The sequence below is a fragment of the Dromaius novaehollandiae genome, chromosome 28, assembly GCF_036370855.1.
Source record: "Dromaius novaehollandiae isolate bDroNov1 chromosome 28, bDroNov1.hap1, whole genome shotgun sequence".
Taxonomy (NCBI): domain Eukaryota; kingdom Metazoa; phylum Chordata; class Aves; order Casuariiformes; family Dromaiidae; genus Dromaius; species Dromaius novaehollandiae.
The window spans coordinates 2,545,847-2,567,235 of record NC_088125.1 but is presented as its reverse complement, the minus strand read 5'-3'; the positions used below and the strand labels follow the sequence as shown (position 1 = coordinate 2,567,235).

Here is a 21,389-nt window from a genome sequence, read left to right as displayed (position 1 = left end):
ATGTCCTGTCTGGAGCCTTTCCTTGATGTTGCCAAAGTGGAGTCTTGTCGCTGTCTCTAAGCTGTTCCTCTCACTGTTACAAGCTCCTGCTCAATTTCCAGCACAAACTTCTCCGTCCTTCACTTCAGGCATCAGTCGTTGTCCATCCCTCTTTGGAGACTGGAAAGAGTTTCCCTCTTTAATTCCTGCAGCCTCTCTGAAGTTATTTATACGTCTCAGCCCTGTTTTTCTAGGTGATGGAGTCTCCCTTGGTCTCTGCACGTGTGCCTGACTTCGTAATTTCTTTGTTTTCTTTTTTAATGTTTCTTTTATCTCCCAAGTGCTGAGTAATTGACCCCACGCACTCTGGCTTCCTGTAACGCTCGCCTTCCCTGCAGGAGTCCTGCAAACTAACTTCCAGGCTCGGATCAGCTGTGGTCACTCCAGGGCCATGGACATTTCCCACCTAAAACAGAGCAGCTGCTCAAGCAAGAGGTATGTTTAAGTAGAGAGAGGGTGGAGGAGGGACCAGGCAGGGAGGTGGACAGAGGAACATTTGTGGATTCATAATCTTCTTCCATCTGGTGGCCTCCCACTGAATCAAGCAATCTAGGCTTCTTTCTGCACATTTTCAAGGTTTGAATTCTTCACTGATCCGTCAGAATGAGCACTATAAAACCCCCAGTTAGTTGGAAAAGCAAAGTTATTAAAACCAGTTTGGTGACTCGTGACCTCTTCATGAAACGTTTACATTGATATTCTTCCAAAAACACTCACTGAAAAAACAAACTGAAATGCTTAAAGGAAAAATGCTCTTGCCACAAAACATACAAATCTGGGTGAAAAAGACTTTTTTCAAGCAGTTTGGTGTGCTTAGATGCTCCTTCCCGCAGATCAAAGCTCGTTGTATTTATCCTTTTGCTCAAGGATATCGGCAACAATACTGAACTTCACTTCCCTCGTACATGATAATTTAGCAGTGAAATTAGATTAAACTTATTTTTAAAAAGGAAAAGAATAAAAACATTAATAAAAAAATAAAACCCAGGCACAAGCCCGTGCCTCAGCTGGTGTTAATTGGCAGCTCTCCAAAACACAGCAGAGCCGAGCCAGTTTTTTCAAGTGCAGGATCTGAGGACCCTGGATTCTGCCTAAATTCTGTCGTCCCTGGGGTATTTTTTTCTCGCCCTTTGTTTTCTCTTGCTTTCCCAGGCCCCTGTGATCTATTGTATTTCTGCATTATGAACATCTGATATTAGTCACTGTCTTGCCAACGTTCGCGTGTGGGTAACATTTTGAGCAGTAACACTGCTGGCAGTTTTTACTTCGATAGGGAGAAAGGAGCAAAGTCATCAGAATTCATCCTATCGAGTATCAATATCAGTTCATTTCTGATCATCCTTTTTTTCTTTAAGTAAAAATCATGCACTTTTCAAACTTTGGCTCTCTACTAACTGTCATCCACAGCTACTGCCATCCCTAAAAAGCTGGCATGAGTGCAGGAAAGATGAGGCTGAACCAAAATCCTCTCAAATCCAAATTTATCTCTCTGTCCACAGCTCAGGTCTCCCTGGGACAGGGCCTGGGGTGTCTCTTTGAGGCTGAAGTTCTGCTTGGGCTCACATCCAGTGCGAAGGTCGTTCAAGAGAAACCTATGGAAAAATGTGAAAACACACCTTTTTCTCCCCCTTAAAACAGAGAAAAGCATGTGTGTGGTGCATGCGTGCAGGGTAAAGAACATTGTGTGAACAGAGTGTGGGTGGGTGCAATTTCAAGAGGAGGAGTGCATACCTGAAAGGGGTTTGCTGCAGGCACCAGTAGACAAGGGGATGTGTATGTGGTCACTGAAGGTACAGATTCTTGGCTGGTCTATGGAGCATGTTTTGGAGAAATAACTTGTAGCTGATTTGCAGGCAATTGAGGTTTTCTTTTGGAAATGGCTGTAGTTTTCTTTACAAAATTGGGACAAATCACTTGCCCTTATGCAGCTTTTCCACCTACCTGCAAGAAAAAGAGAGTGCATTCTCCTACCCTTAATGCCAGCTGAATGCAAAGCCACCTCCCAGACTGCAGCTTTTAAACAAATGTGTCTAAGTTCAGGTAGGATCATGCCATCTTGCTGCAGGGTCTTTGAAACTTGGAGTATGTCACAGAATGTGCCAGTCTATCAGTGCTCCAGGCTGGGCTTGTGACAGACTGGTTGGACTGGGATTGGACTGAATCCAAGTGGCCCTGGAGGGCAGCTACACTAACTCTGCTTGTATGAGACTGGAGAAGGAGAGGAGGAGATTTTTCATGGGGGTACACTCTGGACAAGCCTGGCAAGAGGTTGTTATGCCTCTAAATTTCTCAGCCATTTATAGAACAGCTTCATGCCACTGTGTTGCAAAAGCTACGCCCTTCCTGAGCAAGCACTGCCTCCATTTGCAGGCTTCATTGCCAACCATGCACAGTGGAGTTTGCCTGCATCCTTCCCTGTCCAGCCTGGAGGACAGCCCTTTTCCCAGGATGACTGACTGTACCCTACTACACAATGTGCCAAGGCTGAGCAGGACTTGCTCCTTCCAGGAGCTGGGGACAGTGAGCAGAAGGCAAGTAGCTGGTCTCTGCAGTATCACGAATGCCGGAGAGCGGTGGCGATGCAGGAGTGAGGCCAGCAGTGGGAGCGTGGGAGCCAGGCCAGGAGATGCTGTAGGTGGGAGGGTGAGCTAGAACTGAGAGAAAATACCAAAGCTTGGAACGGCCTGGGGAGAAGACTCCCCTAGGGCTCTCGAGGTCAGGCCTTGAGTCTTGTAGCAGAGAGGCTGGTCTACACTGCAACCAAGGGAGCGATGGAGGAGGGCAGAGTGCAAGAGTTCAGCTGGGCTATGTTGGTTTTGGCTGAAGTCTGAACAGTAAAAGACAGTGTTAAAAGACAGATGAGGCCAGGACTGGCTGAGTGTGGAAATGGGGATATGGGCATCTTTAAGATAAGGCACCATGAAGATCTAGAGAAGGTCTCAGGAAGAGAAAGAGGCCAGCAACAGAGCCCACAAGGCACCAAAAGTCAAGACAGGAAGAAGAGACTGCCATAAAGGCTTTTAGTTCCCAAGAATTTCAGCAGAAAACCTGTAGTTTGTGCGTGCGCGCACGCGCGTGCATTCGTGCACAGAGGTTCAAGAGAATGTTACAAAACAACAGTATAGGTTATTCAACATAAAGATAATACTGACAAAATGAGAATATTTGTTATGTGTCACAAAGCAAACAAACAAAAAAAGGCCAGTCCCTTTTAAAGAACTTTCTCCTCCACCTTCTTATTCATGCTCAGCTGGATTTTCCACAACCCCGTTACTGCAAATTTGGAGGTAGCCAAGACAATCCCACTGAAGCACTGTGCAGGTGCATGAATGAATGGGAACTCTATAATACACTATATATTTATGTTAGTAAAATAAACTATGTAGGAAAACTTATTATATGTTACAAAAAAGAGCTCAGTAAAAACTATGTGTCAAAGAGATGGGCATATGTCAACTCACCAATTCATGTTTTTTTGATAATATTTCGACCATGAATTAGTGACACTGTTTTGGATGATATTGTTTCCTTAATACCCCTCTGTGTTTTGCTGCCATTGCATGACATTGTAAGACAGAACAAAGCAATACTTTCGCAAGGATTTTGAAGTTCTGCTTGGGATGGACCCTGATATCCCCAAGGAGAGTTGTGCCTGGACTACAATGTCCCTCCAAAGAGACTCAAAGTGAGAGCTACTGAGGACCAAGAGCAGGGAGCAATGCCAGGTGACTGTGAGGAGTACAGACAGCTTGGACTTGGTCAGGAGATGCTGGAGAAGAAACACTTTGTAGAGGCTGAGAGGGCTTAGGTAGGACTCAGGAAGGTTATAGGGTGTTCCCAAAGGCATAGGAGCTCTGCAGCAGTGGGTGGCTGGGTGTGGAAGGAGGATGGTGGGCAAGCCATGGTAGGGAAGAAGATTGTGTGCTTCAGGATGGCTGGGAAGGTCATGCTGGTGCTGAGCAAGATATCTGTTGGCAATCAACAGTTCCTGTCTCAGAAGGATGGATTTCGTAGGAGCAACAAGTGTGTATGACGGGAAGGCTGGAGGAGGATGAGAGAGTGGTGGAGCCAGGGAGATGGTGCTTTGACCTCCCTGGGTGGCCAAAGCATCCAGTCCACTGCTGATTGAAGATCTGTGAAATCTCTCTGGTTTAGACTCCAGTTTCATGCACTGATTCTACCAAAGTGATGACATACGGCTGAAAACAGCCTTTTGTGAAAGCTTCTCCAAACAGGTCCTTTCTGAATGGGCAGAAATGATGTTCACTAAGCAGCACTAAGAGAGGCAAAATGTTCCCAGACTTGGGAACAGTTAAATGTTCATGAGCACAGACTAAACCAGTCTCCCCTCTCCCAGGTAAGTTTTCTCACCACTGTAGTAGATGGCTATTCTCTATCTCATATAAGCAGGGTCCTGTGCAGAATGTCTTATGCCCTTGTAATTTGAACCTGACCCTCCCACCCTGGCCAAGAGGAAGGCAGTTATCCTTCTCCTGGGCTTTCTGCAGGGAGAAGGTAGACTGGGTTTCAGGCTATCTCAGGAGGGGTGTAAGAAAGTAAGACTGCTTATACCACTTGATTTTCTGTGGAAATCTGGGAGCGATACTGGTCAATGCTGCACAAGGTGGATTCAGCTGGGAACAGATGCAAGGAGGCTTCATGAACTTGGTTTATTTAGTTGAGGGAACCTCCGACTGTGAGAGAGCTGTCTGCTCTTGGATGGCATAGCAGGGAAGATGAAGAGGTTTTTGTTTAAAGGCAGTAATCTCAAAATGAAGGAGGCTGAACCGGCTGTGAGATCTAGCCAGGAGCAGAGTCTGAACCTATCACACCCTCCATATATCCAATAGCTGCAGAACAGCAATGGGCGAAGAGGCCAAACTACTTCTAAGAGGGTGCCTAGTGCCTTCTGAAAGGGATTTATGACCCAGTCCCTGCAAAAACATGGGACTGAATTCCGTGTCACAAATTCCCACACGTTTTGCCTTGCTGTTGCCTCATGGGCTCTACAGATCTTGCTTTTCTCTCTCCATGGTGGTCTCAACTCAGTCCATGACCCCACCAGGCTTCTCTGTGTTTGTGATCCACCAGTGACTGCAGAAGTCACGTTCTCTTCCTGTCTGTGTGCCTTAACCATTAGGCTTAGCATTTTCACATTGTCTTCTCCTCCTTCCTCTGTGAATATGAACAGAAACATTCACTGCTGCTGTGCCTGGCCCAAATAGGCACTGCTGTGCCTCTCACAACAGGCATTTCTGAGGTGTGAAGGACCTTGGCATTGCAGCAAGAGGCATTAGGTCCCTCTGCAGCATTCACATTAGGATATCAATGGGTGTTGGCATGCCCTGGTGTTCCTGGGGTCTGGGATGCTCAGACCAGGTGTTTGAGGAGCTAAGATCCCAAACACAGGCACTGGCTGGCTCCAGGGGTCTTTCCTGTTTGGTGGAGCTGATTTGCAGCAGTTGTGAATCCCTCCCTGAAACTCATGATCTAAATTCTGCTTAAACCTCAGTCTGAATTTCGTTTTGGTTCCTTAGTCACCTAGTCCCTGATTTTCTAAGGTGATGAACTCCCACTGCCATTGGTACAGGGTGGCACCAGAATATTATTGGCATCTGAGCCTTGGCCTTGTAGTGCTAATACTGCAATCCCTAAAAAAATTGCAGCGAAACTGCCAGATGTCTGCAGTTGTCTGGGGACTTTACAATAAAGGGAGCTGCACAAACCTTCCGCATGGGTGAATACTCTGCTATGTAAAGGAAAGGGAACAGCCCTGTATTCATCAGAAGGGGTCTGTGCTCACAGAGGAGTCAGTCAGCCACATAACCTAGCCCTCCTGCAGCACCAGGGTGGTACATGCAGGCTTTTGCAAACCAGCGATTGTGCTATTGCTGGGACACTCCTCAAGGCATTTGCTCAACTCTTGAAGGCGTGTTTTGAAGGATACCGCAGGGTCCTGTCCCATATTAATATTTATGTCAGAGGAATATTATGGTGGCTGAGTGTCAGCTACATCTGTATGACAAGAGCTATAGCAGCATGTTGACTGCCAGAAATGTGGACAGAGAGCGAGTGATGGATGGATGACCAGATGGATGCACTGATGGATACAAACTCAAATTCATTCTGAATCATGCCATTTCTTAAGCATGGATGCATATCACTGCTTCTTCTTCCTTTGGATTCAGAGAATGCTCTCTCTTGCTCACTGAAACATCCATTGCTCCATGTTTCTACTTGAATCTGTCACAGATAAAAGGCTTCTGTTCCAAACTGGACAAATGAATATTTCTGGCTGGCTTTTGCAGGGTCAACTGGGCTTAAAAAAATAATAAAAAAGTCTTCCCTGAACTCCATGGCTGGTGCTCACATTAGCATTGGCAATGTCCCCTGACATCCGGGCAGCAGGCAGGAGCATCTGTGCCGGAGGGCTTGGGGAAGTTGGTGGAGGAGGGAGGGAGGAAATCTGGAACCCATAAGCTCCACTGATGTTTGCATTACCTTGCACTGCTGCATTGGTCTGTGCCTGGTCCGCCCCCGGCCCTCCTCACCCTATCAGCAAAAGCCATTCCCCAAAGTTATTCGAACGCCCTCCTCTCCGTAGCCCAAAGGAAAAACCAACCGAGCTCCTTGGAGCTTGGGAGGGCTCCGCAAGGCTTGAGAAGTTTGGAAAGGCTGAACCGTGGACGATCCAGGCTGCGTTTACTGAGCGGGCACTGTCTGCTCTTCAGGCCACCTTGCAGATGTGCTGTGGCCTTTGTATCTTGTGAGACCCAAGAGCCCTTCACCTGAAAGGTGGAAGAGGCTCCTGGGGTGTAGGTGACTGCTGCTGAGAAGATGAAAGAAGAAAGCATGTGCCCAGACTCCCCCGAAGGCAGCCTGGTCACCAGCGAGGAGGAAGGCGAGCGACTGCACAAGAAGTGCCTCCGCAAGCGCGGCCAGGTGGGAAAGCCAGCAGAGGACTGCAGTGCCCCGTCTCCTCAGGGCAAGCGGAGCAAGCGCAGCCCAGTCCCGCAGTCCTTTGAGGACGTGCACACGCAGCGAGTGATCGCCAATGTGCGGGAGAGACAGCGGACCCAATCGCTCAACGACGCCTTTGCGGAGCTGCGGAAGATCATCCCGACGCTGCCTTCCGACAAGCTGAGCAAGATCCAAACTCTCAAGTTGGCTGCTCGCTACATAGACTTCTTGTACCAGGTCCTGCAAAGCGATGAACTGGACCACAAGATCACCAGCTGCAACTACCTGGCCCACGAGAGGCTCAGCTACGCCTTCTCCGTCTGGAGGATGGAAGGGGCTTGGTCCATGTCAGCATCCCACTGAGCCAGGGTATGTATCGCCACCTCCCTGCTGACACCTCCGCCAAAGGCACCGTGTGCACGTCCCTCACTCCTGCATCCTCCACAGATCTCCCCAGCTGCCCTGGTAGTTTCTCCGGGGGAAATACACAGCAGCCACCCCCTCCTCATGCTCCACGTGCAAACGATTTGATTTAACAAACCCCAGACGCTGTCAAGGCCGGTGTTCAGACGAGGTAGCCGATTCCCAAGCTAGCCCACAGCCTTCATTACCAAACTGCTGCTGCAGTGGGTAGGAAGTTGCAGGGGGCCGAGCAGCAGAGCCCTAAAGCGACTGATCTCATTTAGCAGGGTCTGGTCTGGGGCAGGCTAGTGAAAGGTTTAAAACTAGGGTTTAAAGATCTGATTTATCCTCCCATGGTAACTCAGGAAGGTGTGTAAATCAGGATATACCTTCCTGAATGTGGTAGAGTTGCTGAGGTGTCAAAACCGCACAAGTGAGAACAGACCCAGTCCTGCAGCAATCGCCCGAGTGCTGCTGTTGCTCCCATCACGCGAAGAGCAAAGTCTTGTCCTCACAGCCCAGGTGAAACTCAGGAGCAATTCTCTGAAGTCTTTGATTTTCCCTGGGGACTCCAGCCCACCATGCTTTCTCCCATTCCTCTCTTAAAGTGCTGCGGATAAGAGAGGAGATGTAATCCCTTCAGATCCGTAGATATCCTACACTGCCGTAAATGCAGGGAATAAAATATTCAGAGAGGTTGCTGGGGCAGTGAGTTTTGCCTGCGTATTTCACTGTAGCCGGTTGTTTAATGTACTCAGCCCCATGCAACAATTATCTGAGCGTCCTTGCAGTCGCTGGAAAAGCTGCTGAGAGGAGAGAAGAATATTACTATTTTCAGCGTTTTACATATCGGTGCCTGGGGGCTGGGAAAAAAGGGGTGCCCTGAGGAGAAAATACAAGATGGCGAGAGCAGGAGCTGGGGAAAGCGAAAGCTCGTTCCCTCTTCAGCTATGTGCTAATGTTTTCTGGAGCTCATGGTGAGGAGCAGCAAGCTTCAGAGGACATTACCAAGGTATGGCCTTTGGGAACGCTTCATGGGAGCCCAGCCCAGCTCCTGTGAGGCCTGCAGCGAGCCCACACTACTGCAAGATAAGTGTAACCCCCCCCCACCAGCCCCGTGCCCTTCACAGCAGTGGATGTGGATAATCTGTCACCATATTAGCACACTTCCTGCTCTTAGCCCTGAGGCAGAAGGTTTAATAGCCTTGTTGAGATGCTGGATACCCTTGTTCTCTGCAGGCATCGCTTCCCCTTCCCAGCCTCAGTGACAGCCGTTCTTCCAGCTCATGGCAGGTCCACAGCTCGTCTTGGGCTCCATCAGGTTAATCCCCACTGCATCCCCCCTGGATCCCATGGGACAGCCCAGCATCCCAGTTCCCGTTGCCCCTGAGATGAGATCAGGGCTGCTGGCTTTCCTTGGGCACAGCGTAACTAATCCTTGTCTTGTGTCAGCCCCAATCCTGCAACAGACTGGGGATTAGAGACTGTTTGATCCTCTGGGGATGCCAACTGCAGAAAGGGTGGAGGGTCTCTGTTATTTTTCTTGCACCCACCAATGAGGGCTGCCCTTGAATATCACAGAAACACAGAAGACACTTTTCCTCTTATTTTCTGCCAACAGTTGGGGCCAGTCTTGCCCACCCTCCTTATGTGCTTATTTCTCCTCTTGGCTGTTCTTACTGAAATCCAGATTCAGTGCAGGGAAATCGGCAATGATGTACCTCAAAGCTGTGATTTAGCTCAGAGTTGCAGCCATAACGGCAGGGGTGGGCCAGATGAGGTGTTTGAAATGACGCCACAGCCCTTTTTTATTAAGTCAGCCAAACCCTGTAATGCATCGTCCGTGCTGCAGCCTGGTTCAGCCTGTGCGCCCGTGCCAAGCAATGGTTTTTCTGCAGCGACAAGCAGTATATTTATAATACAAGGCAGTTTAAACCGTTTGGTGAGAAGTGCTCAGCAAATCTCTAATTAAAGCCATGCTGAACCCCGTCTGGAACAGGGAATTGTGTCCTGTGCTTGGACCCTGATTTAAGGCTGTTGGTAACTCACCCCACAGCGGGCACAGAGAGAGGAGGGCTCCCAGTGCCCTTGCCTTTAGGATATCTCTGAGGGAAGCCATATTGCAAAAAGTCTGCTCTCCACACTGTTTTCACATTTCGAAAGGATGGAGGGATAGGGAAAGGGAGAAAACCGGACTTTCTGAAACACTGAAATCACATCAAATTCCTGAAAAGTGGCACAAGTGATGTCTGGCTCATGCGGCATTTGCTGCCATTCCATGAGCACTGCTAAATCTTTGGGCATTGTCACTTAATAGCCTTTGAATTTTGGGCCAGATTTACACAAGTAGGTGCAGACCAGCAGGTAAAGATGTTGAACAATGCCTAATGGGATTTCATTTAAGGCTGTGACACATTTAAACTCCTGTTTTTCTGCAAATATTGCTAAGATGTCTTCTACTTGCTACAAAAACTCAGGCCTCCCAAATAATCTGCCACTTTTCAAAAACCCCATATAGATATCAATTATCTGGTTGCTAAAATGTGATTGTTTAAAACCCCACTGTCTCCTGAATTTTCCCTTTTTGTGCAGAAAAATCCTGGTAATTGAGTCTATCCTGGAATTGCCCAGGCTGCATGAAAAAGGCCGTCCTGTGCTAAAAGTGGGATCACTACCCCTCAGCAGAGTGCTCACACATCAGTCCAGGTGCTGCCTGGGGCAGTGTCCCCTTTGAGACAGCCAGAACCAAAACGTCTTGTTATTTGCATTTACCTGTGTCTCATAGGAGTCAAAAACCTGCCGGAGATGGTTAGGGCTATTAACTCTCTGAGCAGACCAAGCCCATCTTACTCCTCTGAACCTCATCCACCGCACCACATTTTTGCTGCCCTGCATGCAGAATTGGACCAGCTCCCGCAGGCTGAGAGGGAGAGAACGGGTACCGAGGGTGCCCCCATGCTCTCACTTACTGAATTTGCATTTTACAGCCTCATTACCCTGTTTTGGGTACATGCTACATGTGGGCATGTGACATGCTACATACGTGGTCCCAAGAGGCCCTTTGTAGATCACCACTGAACAAAGAGGGGAAACAGCTGATGTCAAGGGGGTTGCTGTGAGAGGCTCTGCCCCACTTCTGGATCGTGGGTTTGCAGACTATCCTGGTGAGGTCCATGCTGAAGGGTTGTGAACCAGTGTTAATGCACAGCTAGAGTCATTTTCATCTTAGGGATGTCAGCTGCGGTTTTTGGACTGAAGACTCCCCCTGCCCCATTTCCCCCAAACCCGTGACTGTTTTCCACTGCCGGGTTGTGGGCTATCAGTGGATGCATATGTGCTGTTGGTTGCACATGTGTACTGATGCGCAGTCCTGAATCTGGCCGTTTACTTGTAGGCTTGTTTACTTTAGCTAGTCTGTGCCTGGTAGGAATTTTGTTCCCATGATAAACAGAGAAATTAGAGACCTTTAGTGATCTTAAAGACCTCACTGCGAACTGAAAAGCCTCCTTGTAAAATCCTGTATGTCCTGTAAGTGCAGTGCTTTCAATGTGGTTATTACTGCTGGTTAATATTCATCCCCAGTGGTTCTGGAGCTTGCCTTTAGGCAATGCATCCTTTGGCTGAATAGATAATAATCTGCTTTGTGCCAGCCTGCAGCGGTACTCAGGTACCAATTAGCAACTCCCAGCTGGGCAGGGAAATAATGGGAGGAGAATTTAAGTAGAGAACAAAAAGAGGGAACTGCCACATGGGAAGCAACACTGAAGTTAGAAAGGCTACGTCTCTCTCCCATAAGTGAATTAACCCAGCACTTGCAATGGGACTGTAATTTTATAATGTAAAGCAGCTAATGACTGCTGAGAGTGCAGGCATACTGGTCTCCACTGGAACCTAGCCTATTAAATATCAAAGGCTGCTGGAATAGCTGGATGTGGATATGCCCTTGTTAACCAGGAGACATCATCCGGGGAAAGAGGGATTGAGCCCTCAGGCAAGAAAAATAATGTTTGAAGTCCAACAAGCTCACGGTTTTCGGCACAGTCTTGAGCACATTAAAATGGTTTCTTTTCCTGCTGGAGGAGAAAATGAGGCTAGAATCTGAAACTGCTGGGGGGAAGATTGCTGGAGTTGTAAGGAGGTGATATTCTTTGCCCTTCATTTGTCTCCCTGGATTTATTGTCTTTCTCGTGTTGCCCTCATGTGATTATCTTGAAAGACCTTGGATAAATCTTCCCTTTGGGGACTGTTGCTCTTGGCTGGAGTCTGCTTTATTAGGTGGGTGTTTCATTTTCTCTTATTTATAAACATGCCTCATTGTACACCGTCACATTACACAGCATCAGGGTACAAAAGGAGCTCCATATTCAGGTCTGTTTAGGAAATGCATTTAAAACAACATTTGTTTTGAAAAAATCTCTGAGATACCAGTCAGAAAACAGCTCTGTTCAGCTCGACTGTCTTGCCATACCAGATCAATCCTTCAGAAACAGTGAGGAGAGGATGTAGGTAAATTCACTAGCTGGCGGTGAGATGGGCTTGCATGGCCCAGGTATCACCCAGGACTGGCCTTGAGCAAGCTCAGATGCTGTGCCGCTCATTAGCAAGGTACAGCTGTAGCAGCCATTGGGCCAGAGGGAAGGACTTCACTTTCAGTTGGGATTTTGAGTTCCCAGAAAGGAAGATGAATTGCTCCAGTCCTGGAAAATCCGTGCCTGGGTGACTTTTTTCCATTCAGGCCAAATGCTATGTTAAGAAACAGCCATACTTCTTAATTCCAGCTTTGTCCTGTAGCTGGGCAGGAAAATCAGAAAAGCCATATGTCACACAGACACTTACAGTCCTCCCTACCCCTTGGTGGGGTATGACAGCACAGTGGGAAAAGTCTCTGCAATGCATTTGCTTTTCTGGTCACTATGGGAAAGTGGAGTTTTATTTTCCTAGATTTTCTTAGGAATTTCTTTGGGCTGGCTGAATAATTGGGTAATTTTTGTATTCTGCAAACATCACTGGCATTAGGAGAACTTGCTCCAGCCCTATGGCCTGTGCCATCCACTCCTTGGCCATGCTGTGCTGGGCAGACCGGGCACCAACCCTGCATGGACCGTCCCTGGTCTGTATTTTCTCATTTCTGAGTACGCAGTGATTCTCAATCGACTGCAGGCCAAGCATTGCCCTGAAGTGTCGAGGCTGTGTCTGGGATAGCAAATTAAATGCACATGGACCACTCCCTGCCCCAAAGTCCAGCTGGCACAGGTCAGCCCATGTCCACACTGTTAAACCCTGTTTGTCTCCTAGACAAGGTGGCTGTAGCAGGCGGCCTGGTAGGAACAGCCTCTGGCTCATACTGACCCCCAAAACAAGCAATTATATGGTGAAAACTATGGCTGGGAGCTGTCTGAGGCTGTGACAGTGTGGATGACTGTGCAACAGTGCCTGGCCTGTGACTTCGCCCTCTTTTATTTCCTCTTCCAGACGTGGCCCGATTGGCTGCCAGGCTGTAATCAAGCCTAAAAGTGAAACCAAGGGTTGGGACAAGATGTTGATAGTGAAGCTGCCTCTTGTCATTTGAGTGATGAGAACTGTGTTTCAGGGCCATGTGCCTGCTTTCTGATTTGTGTGGTATTTGCTCCAAATGCAGCTCTTTGGCTTTGCTCTAGAGTCCCCTGGGCTGGAAGAAGCATCTCATTGCCCGTCCCAGTGATGGCTCCAGAGCTGGAATTTGCTCCTTGCTCTGGCATGAAGCATAAAGTGGTTTAAAATGAGAAGTGTCCTCCAAAGAGTGATGTTTGCCCCCAAAAGTGCAGAGGTGGTGCAGTATATGCCATTGCCTCTGTGGGATGCTGCATGCTCTGTTGGATGGATAGAAGAAGAGGGGCTTGTTGCATTGAAGGCTCTGGCTTTGGTGCCCTGGGTGAAAAGAAGCTGCACTAGATGAGAGATGTGTCACATCCTCCTGAAATTGCAGGGCTGATCTCACGTAAAAGTCACCAACAGCTTGAGCAAATCCTTCCCCTTGCTTCAGTGCATGGTGGGGTGCCGCATCCCCTAATTTGGGCCTTGCATGCTTGCTTGTTCCTTCAAAGGGTTATAAATAAACCCAGAGCAGGGATCCAAGTGACCCAGTCCAAAGAGAGCAAAATCTCAAGGGAGGAAGCAACAGGCTGAGTCATTTGTCACAGCATTGCTTTTTCCAGCTGGGTGAGGAGTGCAAGAGAAGACAGTATTTGCCTGTGAAAAGTAGTGCAGGAGATCTCAAAGCAGCTCTGTAGTCATGAATGAGCAGCCCATCGAGCCTCAGGCAAGAAGCAGACCAGGTGATACACCAGGGACTGTATTTCCCTTGTCATACCATGGGGCAGAGAGGGGAGGAGCTCTTCAACACCTTACCCTGGGGTCACCAAGGTCCTCAGCACATCTGGATGTCATGGCAGAGTGGATAAGGCTCAGAGTAATCCAGAAGCGTGTTTTTTTCTCAACCAGCTTTAGCATCTGACAGTCTAAAGCATCTTGTCTGAACTTTGTCTCCTGCCAGGCAGTGGAAGGAGAGGACGCAGTCCTCGTCAGAGCTGATAGAAGTGGTTGCTGCCTTGTGCAGGTGACGTGCAGTTCCTGAGCAACCCAAACAAGCACCTGAGCTGGGTAACGATGCTTGTTCCTGCTCACACACCTTCCTTCTGGCTGCTCAGACTTGGCTCGGGATGGGACACAGAGTTTGCCCTCTGAGCAGGACACAGTTTGCTCCCCCCACGGTGGGTGGGCTCTTATTTCCAAAGGTTGCCTCAGAGGCTACCGCTGACCAGCCTGTGCCTGGTCTGGACCACAGGTAAAAGCAGCCGTAACAGCCGATGGGAGCAAGCTGTGCCTGTGGCTTCACAACCTCAGCGTTTCCACTGGCATGTGTGCTGATGGGAGTGGGGACTGGGTAGCTGGACGCGTGTGTGCATGTGCCGAAAACTGTTTGTGGTGGTGCGGAGGACAGTTGTGTGTAGGTGCTTTCTCTGCTTAGAGCTGTGCATGTGCGCTGGCCGTGTGGGTAGGCGAAGCTGTGTGTGCTCGTGCGTGCAACAGGACTGAGGGAAGAGCTGAGATCCACGGGCTGCCTTGTGGGGACCGGCGGTCCTTATGTCAGGAGTTCAGCAAGGACAGTGCAAGGCGCAGAGTGTTTCCAGCCTGGGGAATGATTTCTTTTACGTGCTTGAGCAGAAGGAGGTGCAGGAAAGTGTCAGACTGTCTCCTTGCTCTGGAGGCAAGGGGCTGTGCTGGGAGCTGCGGTTACAGAAGTGCTTCTCCACTGAGCAGAGCCAGGACCAGACAGAGCTGTGGATGCTCAGCCAGACCACACACCAGCTCACACCATGCTGCCCTGAGGTGGTGGTTGTGCCAGGGCAGCGGGAAGTGGGGGACATCCCAATTGCTGCATGCAGTAAGAGGTGGTATCACATTCATGTCCTGGAGCTGCCCTGCCACAGCAGGTAGAGCCAGATATTGCCCAGCCATCCTGCTGGCTCCTCGCCGTGTGCCTTGCCATGGGAGCATCTGGCACAAGGACGTATTGAAGGGAGGGGCTGGGGCTGCCATTAATTTCACTGTCAGAAAAGGCCTTTCCTAGCCTGCGTGCTTCAGCAAAAGCTTTTACCTTTCTGTTGAAGACTGAAGAATTCAACACTGAACCTGCCCAGGGGAACGGGGCTCCTCTCCATAGCAGGAGGACAGGTTCTCAGCACTAGTCAGGATTAGTTAAAATTAAAATAGAGATAAAATTACAGCGCCTGCCCTCATGAGCATTAAAATGTCTGCTGGTTTATGATCCCCGCGAGGAGACCGGCTTTCTGGATCTCAGCTGTGTTCACTTAGCCCAGAGGAATGCCTTTGAAACGAGCCCGTATTTCATAGCTGAATGTCATGGAAATGCACCTGGGATCTGAGGAGGAATGAATGAGATGCGCTAACAAGAAGGGGGTTGCTTTTAATTTCCTTTTATACATATATACCTGAATAGAAACGAGGGCGCTAATGTAACTGAGGGAGTGAAGGGCAGTTGTCAGACTGCTGAATATAGGCTTTCAAAGCGGTGCATCTTTTTGTGTCTGTCTCTGCAAGCAGACTCACACCAACCTATGAACGTCCCACTCTGCATCACACTTTCTCCAAATCATGCCTGGCTGTTATTAGCACGGGCTCTGCTTGGCATTTTGATTCCTCTCTGTTGGGCACTGGGCAATCACTCCTTTTTATTAAAGATGGGATCCCCAAAATGCTGATGGGTGAGGGGCGGGTTTCTCTCTCTTTTGTGGGTTAGGAGGGCAGGCTCAGAGACAGCCTGGCTCATCCCACAGGGCACTGGTGCCGGGATTCAGAGTCCCTATCTACAATGTAGGCCTCCAAAGCCTCCAGAGCCTTCCTGGTGAGAGGCCAGATGTGCTCCCAGCCCATTTCAGGCAGAGGTAGGTTTCCTCTTTGGACTTCTGTCAGCTTTTCCGTGGCCTTCAAAATCACCTGGTGACTGGGTCATCTGGCATGATGCCTTGCTGGCCAGAAACACTTTTCTGCCATGAAGGCAAAGGGAAACTACTAGTTTTAGATGAACTGGGCTGAGACACTTGTGTTTTGCCTGCATTTCCAGTATCCCAGGATATCCCTGTGCCATGCAAGTTGGACGCTAGCCTTTCTGGTTGTCTTTTGTGCTTAGCATCATTGCTCTTGGGCACCAGATGAGCTTTGGAAAGTGGCAAGGGGTAGATTTTGAATTTGCAGTATCCCACAGGATTGGTCATGGTAATTTGCAGAAGGTGCAACCCAATCCAGCCATCGCCGTCTCCCACTGTATGTCCCACACCACCCTGCTGCCATATGGCCAGTGTGTAGGGTAGATGAACTATCTGGAGGTAAAGGTTACCACAGTAGCTGTTGGTGTCCCTGTGTGCACTCCCAGCACTGTGGACATGCACAGCACACGTCACAGGCTTTTCAGACCATGGTCCCCAAAGAACAAGCTATAATGCTGGAATAGGGACCCCAGACTCCCACACCAGGATGGGTGCACGATCTGACCTTGCAGAAGAGGCTGCAGAGTGGTGGGGAGATATTGTGGGAAGTGAGGTGACCAGTGCTCTTATCACAGCTCTGTGGACACCCCGAGGGATCTTCCATTGCCTGAGTGCTGGCCACCTCCCAAGGGCCTTGGCTGACTACAAGGACTGTGAAATGCAGTGGCCTGAGGTTGCCCTGACTGTGGACAGCAGGTTGCTTTGCAGGACCTGTTGGAGCTGATCTTTGCAGGATGCCCAGCAGAGCTCTAGCTGCATGACAACCTACCGCTACAAATCCCTGCCACTTGGCAATGGGGTGTACATGGCCAGGGGACGGGACTCAGAGTCCTAGGGGAGTTTTTCGCTCTTTGCTGCTTGGCTCTGGAAGGCTCTGTCCCCTTCTGCAAGCCTGGAGAGGCAGCCCAGAGAGCTCTGCCTGCAGAGAGCACGGGTGAAGAGCCGTGTCCCAACAGCCTGCTGGTCCCCATCTTGCTCCTGCATGACAGCAGGCTTGGCCTCTGGAGAGGCTGTCAGACTGGCAGGGCATTACCTCAGCTGGTATCCAGGGATGCATTCACAGAGAACTTGATTTATTCCTCTCCAAGCTTATCTGTGGAGAGTTAAAGGTCTCAGATATTGCACAAGAAGGGACTAGAGAAACAGGAAGAAAAGCAGGGAAGGAATATGAGCACGAGAGAGATGGATCTGGGGGTCATAAGGAGAAAAGACACAGAGAGGTCCTGTGCCAACAAAATGAAAATATTGCCACAAAATTCTTGGTCCTTAGCCATCCTCTGACCCTTCTGTTAGGACCTGCTGGGGCCATTTCTAATTTCTTCCAGCACTTGCAGGAGATATTTCCCCCTTCCCAAGGTCTGAATCATCCTGTCAGCCTGCTCTTACATGCTTGATTCTCTCCCAAGACAACCCTGCTGTGCTCCCTTGGCTCCAGGCTGGCGTTCAGCATCGTCTGGAGACTCCTGATGGATCCGTGTTGTCCCTTACTGTGTCACCACTCTTAAGACAGGTCATTGTTCTCTGGGCTCTGTGCACAGGGAATATGCAGGGTTAGTAAGTTTGTCATGGGATAGTGCCAGTCCTCTCTATTGAGGGGAAGGAAAGAGAAATGAGAGGTTTGACTGCTTTTCCTCTGCTCCCCACGCACTGGCATCCTTGCTGTACTCCCAGAAGCACATACCTGGGGTAAAGGCTGTGATCTGTTGCAATGCTCATGGTATTTGCTGCTCCTTCTAATGCTCCAGGTCCTGGCATCAGGTGGCTGTGTATTTTCCAGTGTGTCCCATACAAACCCTTGTGGCTATGGAAAAGTCTGAGAATGTGAAATATGAAGGCTCAGAAGCCAGCAGCCAAATGCAGCTATCCCCATTGCCTATTTCCAAGCCAGTATCCTGATTTTGTATGACCTGCTGCAATTTTGGGAGGCCTGGGCAGACTGCGTTCAGCACAGCCTGCCAAAACCTCAGTGACTTAGCAGCTGAAATGAGGCTGTACATTTTCCCAGCTTTGAGGAAAATATGCTCTCTGAGTCTTGTTCTCCAAACCTCTCCTTACTCCTGAGCAGCAACCGTGAGCCCCCTGGGATGGAAGGGATTCTCAGGCTTTCCTGGCTACCAGCCTTCTGGATGGGACCAGACTCTGCCTTTAGCTCCCAGCCAGAGGTCCCAGATAGCTGCGAGATCATTGCTCAGCCCAGAGGATGATGAAAGGACGCAAGTCACACATTTCATGCCTTATTTTTGAGAGTTTGCTGCTTTGCAGTAGACATCCAAAAGGAAAGGGGCAGGATGGCATGGTGATCCCCCTTTGGTCTGGATTGCAGTGGCATGTCTTGGGCTGCAGTGGATGTGGCATGGAGTGGTGTGTGACCACTCTTCCAGACAGTCCTTTCTGGAGGACACAAGGTGTGTCCTGCCTGCATGGCACGGGCTGTGCAGGGCACCACCATCTGGGACTTCACTCGCAGAGGACCTAAGGACATGTTGGTGCCTTTCCCACCTTTTCCAGTCCTTTCATAAATACACGGTCCCACCTGAAAAATCCTCCTGTGGAAAGCTTTGAGGTGCAGAGAACACAGAGAGTCATGGAGGCACCCACTTTTCCACCTAGGAAAAACACAAAGCTTGGGTCCATGTGGGCTCATGTGAGGGATCTGGGAGATGGCTCCAGCCCTGCATCAGTCTACACATGTGCCGGCAGTGCTGGCTGTATGCTGGTACTTGGAAGGAGCAGCTCCTTGCTGCTGACTTGTCCCAGGAGAAGAGATGTGCTCCATCCTGGCCTCCTGTGTGGCACGGACCCATGGGGATGCTGATACTGCTGGATTGGTAGCTCTGTGGATGCAGCAGATGAGGAAAAGCTGCTGGACCCACAAGAGAAGTGTTAGCAGCACTCTGCAGTGACTGGCTGCTGAATGTGGGCCCAGTCCTCCGCCATGAAGGTGGGTTGGTGGCCAGTGTCTGCCTGGCTGAGTGCTGACCCTGCGTGTCTCTCCTTAGGTTCTCCCAGATGAGTGAGCAATACACCTCCACCTCAACTGAAACAACCAGCAGCTTGCCAGTGCCAAGGCACCAGCCCCAGCCCTTCTGCTCTCCTCCAGCACCTGTGAACAACAGCGGGCTTCCCCGGTGAGCAGGAGAGCGAGAGGCCCCTCCCCACCCCACGATGACACTGGCTCCTTCACACAGGAACCACTCTGAATTCCTCAGGCCTTTGATGGACACCTTCCAAACCCTTGGGTTGGGGCACAAGGATCCAAACCAGACACGGATGGTTTTTGCTTGTAACAAGCTTGTCTGGATACTGTGTATAGAACTCTTGACAGTAATTTATTTTTGACTAGCAGGTAAGAAATAGCCAGTGGAATATCTATTTTGATACTAGCCTTCTGCTTTCCAAGCGCCAGCCTGCAGGGGAAGCCAATGCCTCTGGACTCACCGGACTTGGTCCTCCCTGCACACCACCACCGCCTGCAGCCGGTCTGGGCAGAGCCAGAGAAGCCACTCTGGGAGGTGCCACTGCCCCAGGGGAGCCCCACAGCCAAGACTCATGGGGCAGCTCCCTTCCACCAGGACCGGGTAGGACAGCTCCTTTTGGGAGTACAGAAGGGCTTGAATGGCCACAGGTCTCCCCTTCTGCTTCATTTGGAGCTGAAAGCTCAGTGCATCTGCTGTTTCGGAGTTCGCATCTGGAAGTGCTGCTGAAAAGGGCATTTTTACCCCTGCCAGGTGCTTCCTCCAGGAACCAGGGCCCAAGCAGATGTCCCTGGCAATAGGACAGGTGCTCCACAGCATCCAAAGTGGGGTCTCTGCCTCCAAAATGGAGAAACTTCTGGCCTCAGTGTCTGCCCTGCAGACGAACGGGACACCTCTGCTGTCACACAGACTCCACTGCCGAGCTGCTGTGCTCCAATTCCCAGGGGACAGAGAAGGCCAGCAGACTAAATCCTTGTTGCTTTGCTACTGCTCAGAGAGAGTTTATGCAGTGGATAAAAATGAAAACACAGGTGACTGAGAGGAGAGGTGAGATCTCTCTCACTGACCCAGTCCTTGTTGCTTTGGATCTTCCTGGAGATGTGAAACACAGCATTGAAGGTCTGGATCAATAACTGACCACAGATCCCAGTACATCTAGTGTTTTATGTCCGCTTTTACCTTGCTATAAAGGCTCTGCTGTCTGCATTGCAATAAAGTCATGATTTATACCCTTGCATGACATGCACTGGTCTGTATGGAGTAGTCTTACTGGGTGCTATTGAACCCTGTCCCGTCAATGCTACAGGCAAAACCCGCAGCTGCAGGACGCAAGCCATAAGTGATGCCTTCTGCTAACTTGCACCCCATGGGAACTAAACCTGTGATCACAAAAGTCAGGTCGGGTTTGTCTCAAAATCGCTGGCTGCCATTTCTTATTCACTTTTTGAAAATAAGACTGGAGAAATTACACAGAATCATTCCATTTTCTGCATGAAAATGGGAGAGTTTGGGGAAAACTTGTCCAGATGCTGCAGTTAGGAGGTGAAATGCCTCTATCGTGGCAGGTCCTCCACTGGATTTGGGGAGACTTCCCTTTATATTCATTTTGCTCCCAGGTGGCCTGCAGGCACTTTTGGAGGCAAAAATAGGTGGTGGAGACACAGAGTCCAGCTCTGGACTCATCTCTATGTGGCTCATTTTGAAATGCACCCATAAGGCACTCCAGGTCCATAGGAACCAGCTGTGTAGCAGAGCTAAGGGTGCTAATGGGGGCTTTATTAACAGATCTGCAAAAACACTATGGCACCTCACTGCACCCTAATTTCTGGGCTAGAGATACCAAGGTTAGCCTCTCTGCTATGTACCCTGCTCTCCTTGGCAGGACCTTGCAGTCTTTGCCCCACCACAGTCCCAGGATCTGCTCTGGGACACCCCCAGCCTTGCTAGACTTGATGGCTCAAGGAAAAGCTACTTTCAAAACCTGATTTAACCAAGACAGATGAAACAGTTGTGCCCATGGCACATAACCCTGATGCCACATCAAACGCAGTGGAAGGAGCTGCCTTTACCTTCATCTCTGCAGTTGGGATGCTGTGTTTCTCATCTCAGTCCCTACCATGAGGGATTCTGGGGAAAGGGCATTTTTCAGTCCCTCTGACACTGAGCCATGGGCTGACTTCACATCAGCTCACAGATGGCCTGGAGGTGGTTTGGTCCATGGATGCAGGGAAGGCTGGGGAAACTGCAGAAAACACTGTTTCAGCCTGATTGCCATCCATTTTTGTGGGAGGTTTGCACCACTGCAGCTCTAACCGGGACAAGGATGTGGGGAATTACCTTGAATGAACCTCGTGGTCCCATTGCATGTGGGTGCACTGAGCTCTTCAGAGGGCAGAGAGAGGTCCGTGCACAAGCTGCTGCTCTCGTGGGCTCCACAGTCCCATGGCCTCCCTGCACCACTGCTCAC

At 49.7% G+C, this 21,389-nt stretch overlaps 1 protein-coding gene across 1 annotated transcript; it reads left to right on the top strand.

The window, feature by feature from the left end:
- Positions 1-6,655: 6,655 nt before the first annotated feature.
- On the top strand, positions 6,656-20,151 carry LOC112991000 (twist-related protein 2-like). The gene is made up of 2 exons (XM_026113156.2): positions 6,656-7,368; positions 18,947-20,151. The coding sequence occupies exon 1, from the start codon at positions 6,877-6,879 to the stop codon at positions 7,360-7,362; it is 486 nt and encodes a 161-aa protein (XP_025968941.1). The 5' UTR covers positions 6,656-6,876; the 3' UTR covers positions 7,363-7,368; positions 18,947-20,151.
- The last annotated feature ends 1,238 nt before the right edge of the window (positions 20,152-21,389 follow it).

What these genes read in the sequence shown, in the direction of transcription:
- LOC112991000 (XM_026113156.2), top strand. Translation starts at nt 6,877, where the DNA reads ATGAAAGAAGAAAGCATGTGCCCAGACTCCCCCGAAGGCAGCCTGGTC.